Source organism: Aplysia californica, unplaced genomic scaffold (assembly GCF_000002075.1).
Source record: "Aplysia californica isolate F4 #8 unplaced genomic scaffold, AplCal3.0 scaffold01557, whole genome shotgun sequence".
In the NCBI taxonomy this organism is placed as follows: Eukaryota; Metazoa; Mollusca; class Gastropoda; order Aplysiida; family Aplysiidae; genus Aplysia; species Aplysia californica.
Genome location: NW_004798827.1, coordinates 24,784 through 33,504, shown reverse-complemented (window position 1 = coordinate 33,504; position 8,721 = coordinate 24,784). Strand labels below are relative to the sequence as shown.

The 8,721-nt window shown below is 44.7% G+C and overlaps 1 protein-coding gene across 1 annotated transcript in view; it reads right to left on the bottom strand.

The window, feature by feature from the left end:
* Nucleotides 1–3,120: 3,120 nt before the first annotated feature.
* LOC101851174 overlaps nt 3,121–8,721 on the bottom strand; it is a gene marked incomplete at its 5' end in the record, with an annotated part of 23,094 nt that continues 17,493 nt past the window's right edge. Inside the window, 2 exon segments of the mRNA XM_013090818.2 lie at nt 3,121–3,503; nt 7,268–8,549. Coding sequence (XP_012946272.1) covers nt 3,416–3,503; nt 7,268–8,549 — 1,370 coding nt within the window.

Genomic DNA, 8,721 nt, shown 5'->3' with positions numbered 1-8,721 from the left:
AGACAAGGAGATTTCTTTCTATATAACCAACAAAATATAAATACCGATGAAACCAAACTTCTGCCATACATAGGGCAATGCCCACTTTTGGTGTAGGTCAAGATTTCTGGAAACCCGGGAAATCTGGGTTAGTCTACTTGTCCTTAAAAGCGGCCAAATAATGTAAATTGGTTGAGTCTGTTTGTTTGTTTTTCCAACACAATTTAGATTATTCAGGAGGCGGGCTCCAACCCTGACTGAATGCGCCAACCCTCACTGAGAGGCATACAGCATCCTGCGAGGAACCAAGACACTCGAAAGCATTCTCCCCACTCGGAAACCGATCTCGAATCTCCTGCGTACGCCAGCGAAGCGCCTAACCCCCACACCACAGATGCCTATTGGTTGACCCAGAGTTTAAAGTTCACAGTCTCACAATTCCGTAGTGTCTGTCTGCTTTACCAGCACAAGAGCCCTATATGCTACAAGACAGCGGTGTGTCTTGCTATGTACAGTCGAATCTGCTCTAACGACCACCAGTATAGGAGGACAATCACATGTACTACTAACAGCCTCTTTCCATTTCCTCCCTTTTGTATATTTTTTCCCATTAAAATGACAACATGGAAGACAGAAACATGTATGAGACGACATGAGACAAAATTTTCTTTTCGGCAAAACGATGGTCGTCTTAGAATTATAGTGGGGTAAAAAATTAGAGACGCAGCTTATCCCCAAATATCTCATTAATGGGTGAATCAGTTTCACCCATACTTTGCACAGCGGTTTGATCAATTTGTCTTCATTTAATAATATTTTTCAACTGAAACTGGGGCTTGATTTAAATACTTCTCTTTATGAGTTTATATAAAATACTAAATATCTCCGTCGCGCAGAACATGGGATTGTTCACAACATTTTCCGCTTCTTACACACATTCTGAATACGCATGTACCTTTAAGGTATCGAATAAGCGTTCCCCCCTCCCCACTTATTAATTCTCAGGTTTTTTGCGCACCCCCCCCCCCCGCTCCTTATTCCATATTATTTTCCAGCTTGCCACGACCGACGATCACGTGAAACATTATAGAATCTAGATACAAACTTTTGTACATCAATTTATATTTTCTAATGAAACTGGTTTGTTCCTAAATGGGAAAAGTCGTCACAGTAATTTACTAAAATCACTAAAATGTCATGATCTCTTGTTCATTTATTCACTAAAGGAGAAATAAAACAGATTTCTGCTTACTAATACAGGGGTTTGAGGTTGAATGTGCCCCCCCCCCCCCCTCCTCTTTTATTTCAACCCCCCGTTTATTAATTTTGGACCACTTGTCCACCCCCACCCCACTTTTATTCCTGCCCCCTTTTATTCGATACCTTAGAGTACGTCACAGGCAACCAAAAGATATTTTTAATAGCACAACTTGATACAAGAAAGAAATTCTATAGTGAACACATTTTTGCAGTAAAGGTTCTCAAAACATGCGTTCAAATAAGCATAGATCTACAGTTGCGATTAGAAAAAAATGTCGGATTTGCTTTTAAAAGCGATATTGCCCCAGCTGCAAACCTTCTAAACTCTGTAGAATCCACCTACTTTGATCTTTGATTAGCATTTATTAAATAATTTTCTAGAATAATTTTCTAGCAGGTGTTTACAAAATTTTGATGTGGTAAGACAAATTGGTGCAAGTCATAGTGCAAAAGTTGGAGAACCTATGTATGTTCGATAGTTGAGGAGATATAAAAATTTGACAATAAGTTGCGCCCACGAATTTTTTTTACCATACTTTAAAAAATATATATTTCGATTGTACTTCAATCTCCCTCACAGCACAGGGGACAATGGCTGTCACCACCACACTCCTTGTCAGTTAGTTGGCCGAAGATTTTCTGAGACGCACTCCTGTACACAGATGCACAGCTTTGGGAGGTCAAACTGCTTATCATTAGCTGCAGATCACACATATAGCCACTAAAACTGTCGCAAATCAATTATTTTCAAGAAAACTTCAAACTTAATTGCAAAATATCAAATTATGGGTTAAAACAGCCCCCCCCCCCGATTTTTTTAACTTGGTATAGAGGCAGAAAACAATTTGATTGGTCTACCTCCGTCGGAGACGTCTCCGAATGGATAGTGCGCAGTTTGTTAGTTAGTGTTTGAACGCTTAATCAACTGCTTTAACTGCATGCTTCCCGGGAAGCTGAGAATGATTCTGAGTGTTCTATGGTCTGCTAGGGCAATAATATAGTGTAAAGCGCATAGAGCTTGCTGTTGAGTGGGGGCAAGCGCTATACAAATGCTATTCATTTATTTATTTATTTATTTATTATAATTAAACCTCTCACGAACACGGTTTTTAATTACATTAGAGTATTATTATCCAAACATATTGACACAATGTCTAACTGGTAAGTATGTGGCAAGTTAAGGCAAACTATCGCCGGGGGGCCAGATCTGGCCTGCAGTTTCAGTCCGGCCCTCAAGTGGACCCAGTTATTAATAAATGAATGTGGTGGTCCACAGTCAGCTAATATGTAATAAAAACCAAACTATTCGTCTAAAAAATTAAGATTTATAGGTTGAAGCCCAACGACAGGCAGCGGCAGCGGATCTAATATTTCATTTAATGAAAGCTCTTGATGGTCACATGGGGCTATAATAGTGTTAGTTTTATAGTTACTTTTGAGAGTTTGTGTATTTCAAACATTTTTTACCTAACTTTTGTTCTGTTTCGCCCGGCTCTCGATTTGGACATGCTTGCCCGTGCATGCTCTTTGGTGGAGTTAGGTTCTTGTTCTTAGTTGAATGTTCGTCCACATCAGAAAGTGATGTTCAGTTGCGTCACCCAGCAGGCGTGGTATAGATCTATATAGCCTAATGTGTAGAAAAATACTCCAACTTTCTGGAATTTGGTCCCTCAAAAAGAAACATGAGTGTGTCCGTGTTGGTGACCATATGACACGTGATCTCGCTTTTTATTTTCAAGATACACAATCTTCCAACCCCTTTCCATTCCCTAAGCCATCCCAACCCTCCACTACAATCCCCCCCCCCACCACACACACACACTCTCTCTCTCTCTCTCTCTCTCTCTCTCTCTATCTGTCACTTATACACACACACACACACACACACACACACACACACACCCTTTTTTCCTCGTGTTTGTGTTTGCTGACGTTGGAGGACTCAGGGGGAGAGCACTCGTGCGAGCTGTGAGGACAAAGCGCTAGCGCTTGAAGGTATCTGCACACAGACCGATGACGTCAATGTAGTAGTGCTTAACGGACAGCTCAAGGGCTCGCCGCACTCTCGCCAGAACTTGCTACAGAGCTGCACACAAAACGGTTACGTCCTCCCAGCAGTGACCACAGGTCAGCTTTTGAGCTAGATCTCATCTCTCTGTGAGCCGGTGAACTGTGGCTAGGAGCAGGCGGTGGACAGCGTCTGCAGTATGCTCACCTCACACGGTACTCGGCCCTCACAGGAGCACAGAGCCTCCACACACAATCTGGGGATGCAACAAGAGACACAATTACACATTGATATCGTGGCCATCTAAGTTTAGTTTTAGTAGAGGGTTTACGGCGCTCATAACTGCATAAGGTCGAAGATTAGAGGTGCTACAAGGGTGTATTACGACAGATATGCGAGAAAACAATCGAACACAAAAAAGAATCCAACATCGTCTTTATAGACACGGAGAAGGCTTTTGACAGAGTAAACCATGCAAAACTCTGGAAGACACTCAAAAAGTATGGCGTCAGAGGACAAATGTTAGATAATGTCACAGCTCTATATACCAATAGCAGAAGCAGAGTAAGAACGAAGGAAGGTAATACAGACTGGTTCAAAGTAAAGTCTGGAGTACTACAGGAATGCATTCTATCTCCCCTCCTGTTAATAATATATATGGACAGAATAACGCAAGAAGCAAACCTAAATGAATTTCTGTTCGCAGACGACCAATGTCTTATTCATCATGACCAACAAAGCCTCCAAAATCACACTACCGAACTCAACAACACCTGTGAGAAATTAAACATTAAAACAAACACATCAAAAACAGAAGTTATGAAAGTGAGCCGAAACCATAGCCCCCGGAACTTCCATGCCGATAGTAAAAAACTGAAACAGCTGAAGGAGTTTAAATATCTTGGCAGCACTTTTTCTGAAAACGTGTCCACAGACAGAGAAATAGAAATGCGAACTCAAAAAGCCAACGCTGTCACCTACCAGCTCTCACCCCTCCTATCTCATTCAAACATCTCAATGGACACAAAGAGAGAGCTTATCACCTCAGTATTCATACCAACATTATGTTATCAGTGCCAGACCTGGACCTTAAGCAAAACCCATGAAAGCAAAATCGCCGCATGCGAAATGAAATGTCTCCGCAAAACCCTTAATGTCATAAGATGAGACAGGCAGAGAAATGAAGAAGTAAGAGCAGCTATCGACACTGAGTCCTGCCTGCGTTACATAGAAAGACAGAGGATAAAATGGTTTGGCAACCAGTTACGCATATCACCTGACCAGCCAGCCTCGGGAGCCTACAACATCAAACACTCAGGCTATAAAGGAAGAGGAAGGCCACGCAAAAGGTGGATCGAGGGTGTCAAGGAAACCGTAAGAAAACATAACATCACAATTGAAAGAGCTGCGGAGCTGGCCTTCCATAGAAAACTGCATCTCCCCATGACGCTTAACGGCAACAGAGGATGAAAAAGTAAAGTAATGTAAAAGTAGACAAGGGAGTAACAAACATTAAAAAGAAGAAGGGGAGATAAAGACGATTGATGTTTGATGATAGGAAAGAAAAAGCAAACTGTCTGTCTGTCTGTCTGTCTGTCTGTCTGTCTGTCTGTCTGTCTATCTGTCTGTCTGTCTGTCTGTCTGTCTGTCTGTCTGTCTGTCTGTTTGTTTTACATTTCTAACCTTAAACCCCATATTGATAATATGTCATGAAACATACCCCACCATTTGACAGAAAGAGAATAACGATGTGTGTCCCTTGAAAGCAAGACCATCTCTCACAACACCATAAGTTGTACTGACCCAAGCCAAGCTTTGGCGCTTTGGAGTGTCATATTACAGGTTAGTGTGAGTAGTGTGTTGAAATAAGTATATCTAGCGTTTGTCGTGTTCATTGTTGTGTTGTGTGAGAAAGTGTGTACAAGGGGGGGGGGGGCTGCTCTTGCAGACCTATGATTAAATATATATGTTTTTGTTAGTGTTTTACGGCGCTCGCAACAGCATAAGGTCATATGAGCGCGCGGGACACATTAAACATTTTCAGTTTGTAGGAAGTTTTGAATTTTGCCCGGGTGGCGGCGGAAGCCTACTCTTATCGATTTTAGACCACCAAGGGATATTTAACGTGCGCAACTTGCACACGGATCCTCCGAGATTTTTGGCCCTTGTCCGAAAAAGCTAAGTGTAGATCTGTCCTACCCGAAAATCAGGGGTGTGGCTGAAAGACAGCAGAATGAAGGAGAAAAGGAGTAGCAGTAGAAAGAAGGGGGCAAAGGAGATGAGGGGATGGGGGCAGAAAGTGGAGACGAAAGCAAACGACAGAATATTGCTAGAGAGCAGGAAAGGAGGTGAAAGGAGACAATTTTAAAGCAGAACATTTTTCGGTCGCTACCCAGATTCGAACCCGGGACCTTTGAATGAGAGGCGAACACCTTAAACTGTAGGCCACGAGAGCCCCCTATATTATTTTAGGTTAGATTTGGATTTGAAATGTCTTCCATTATTATGAACCTATTGACTCTCACCACACTTACGCTAAGGAACCATCCACCAATCTCGTTTCATGTACCTAACGAATCAAATACCCCCCCCCCCTTTTCCCGCTACCCCAACCCTTGTTCCATCTTACTCCAGCTTCTTTTTTTTTTTCGTTCCCCTGCTAGATCTCAGAGGTACTCGATTGCTGGTCTTCAAACTGCATTTCCGATGATTTGACCGGTTTTCTTACTTTGTAGGGCTACTTGCCTTCAGGCAGCAACATTCTGATTTCAAAAGTACTCTGCATTTTTTATACTGACAGGAGTATTATCAGTTTTTATACATATTTTGAATTTTGCCCTGGTGGCAGTCGAAGCCTACTTTCATCGATTTTAGCAACACTAAGGGATCTCTAACGTGCGCAACGTGTACACAGAACCTCCAAGAGTTTTCGCTTTTATCTAAAGAAGGCCTGGGTGTTAGATCTTGACTACTCTAAGATCAGGGGTGTGGCTGAAAGAAGGCGGTAAGAAGGAGCCAAGAGTTGCTCCCTGAGGTTACCTCATGAACTCTTCCATATGTAGTAAAATGGGGGAATTCCTCACCATACTTTTCAATTGGATTGTGAGACAAGTGTTATAGGAGCACCATATTATGTAGAAAGAGGACACATCCTCCACAACAGTTTTACTTTGGATCTGATAAGTTAGGAAACGAAACATAATATGAATTCTACGATATCACTATCCCATACTTCCATTTTTCAACTTAATTAAAAATTTAATATTGCGGGGATGAGGGGAAAGCGCTGTAAGAGGCAGCACCCATGCCAAAATTTAAAAAAGACAGGCATACAAGAAAGTAAAGCTGAATTGAAAAATAAAAACTGGCAGACAAAAGCAATTAATGATTAAAACTGAATGTCAAACAGATTTCTGTTGGTTCTAAGGGCTGTAAGTGAGGTGTGTGGAATTACCCGGGTGTGGAATTCTCCCACCTTCCCAAATCCCTGCTTCCTCCACCCACCGACCCGCAGTAAACAATATAATCCCAAAAAGCAAGAACAGACATTTATATATGACATGTACATGCATTTACTAATGTCCTGTCTTGTTGTCCGTATGCGTGAGTGCATCTAACCTTTGTAACATCCACTGCATTTGTAAACGACCAAGACAAATTTCCCCCTCCGAAATGAATAAAGATTAACCTTGTCATTATTGTCACTACTGTCATTCCCACTTATCTTGTGGACACATCCACGCCCTCACTACGCCAGATTCACACACATCATGAACAGATATACCTCTTCCACCCCCTCCCCCCTTTCCCCCGCCACCACCACCTCCATCACACGAAAAAAGGTTTCTCCCTCTTACGTAATAAATCTATTCACACCCTCTCCCTCCGTCGCCCACTCCCCTATTCCCAATTTGGTCATGAATCTATAGACACCCCCCTCCACCCTATTCTTTCTGGGCGCCTCCCCCTCCCCCTCCGCCCCCCCCGACCCCCGCCTTTTTCACCCCAATATCCACTTACCTCATGAACCCATCCACCTCTACGACTTGCTTGCAGTTCTGGAGTCGGATGTTCCGGATCTTCTGACAGTCGTCCTTGACCTTGACCCAGTGCAGGCTGTTGGGCTGACACAGACCGACCCCCTCAGAGGTGTCCACCGGCCGGATCCGGCTGGTAGATGAGGTAGAGGGACGCCGTGGGGGAGCGGGAAGAGCGGAGGAACCGGATAGACTTTTGCTAGATCTTTCACTGGAAGAGGCAATGGTCACAGGGGTTGTAACGTCACCAGAACCGGTATCGGTGCTAGACCCGGAACCAGTATCCAAACTTGCATGAGCCGAGACATTGGTAACAACAGGGACTTTTATACCAGAACTACCACTGGTACCAGAATCGGAACCGGTTTTTCTTCTATCCGAATCAGAACTAGACTTGGAGCGGGTAATACCAGGGACTCCAGAACTTACACGGTTCTTTGGAACAGAACCGAGGTCGACTTCAGAACCGGTCGCAGCGCGGGCAAGGGTTCCGTGCTGTCTCTTACAGCGCCTTCCCCTCATCCAGGCTTGGGCCATGTGCCGGGCACTGTCCAGCCTCCTGCCACGCTTGTCCTTCACATCGTCCCGCGAGTGTCCGTTGAAATCTCCACACATCCCACACAGCTCCCCCACACCGGCCCGCCGCGCGTCCAGCCGGATAGAGAGGTTGTCCCGCATGTTCCAGGCCAGCCTTACCCCCAGAGAGGAGCGGAGGAAGACCCGTGGAGGTTTGACCCGCACAGAGAACTGGCCAGACTTCCAGCTCGAGGTGTAGTGAACGGTGCTGTTGATCCGAACTTTGAAGGTTCTGTACAGCTTGATTCTTGTCGAGCCGAGTTGGACGGAGACCAATTCGATGACTTTGTTCGATCCCTCTGTTCTTCGATTCGACGCAGTCGGATAATGTGCGGTGTTGTGCAGCTTTACTGACGTAATGCCGCTACCCCTAGCAACGGACAGATGTCCAGACGAGGATTCTTGGTCTCCACTGACACTATCAGAACCAATCGTCTTTGAACTGGTGGTGACGTTTTCTCCTGGTCCAGTGACGTCACCACTTCCTGTTGTTTCCCGAGGTTTATACTCTTGTCGTCGTCGGCGGCGACGACTGTGACTCCCGGAGTAGCGGATCCTGATGCTCAGAGATTTGTCCATGCAAGACCGAACCAGCTCGTGGGTACACTGACCGGACACGCTATAGCGTAGACCATCGAAGGTGGTCACCCGCCGGCCTTCCACGCCACGGACAGAACATCGGGACTCCCCTATATTGTTAATAGTTGGGGGATTAAAGGTGTGGTGGAGAGGGGGGTGGGGGGCGTGAGAGGTTGGGTGCAGGGGCGAAAAGGGCAAAAAAAAAAGGGTGGGGTTTGCGGTTGGGGGAGGTGGCAGAAAGGGATAAAAAAGAGGGAGGGGGGTAGAAAGTTGTGGAGAGGG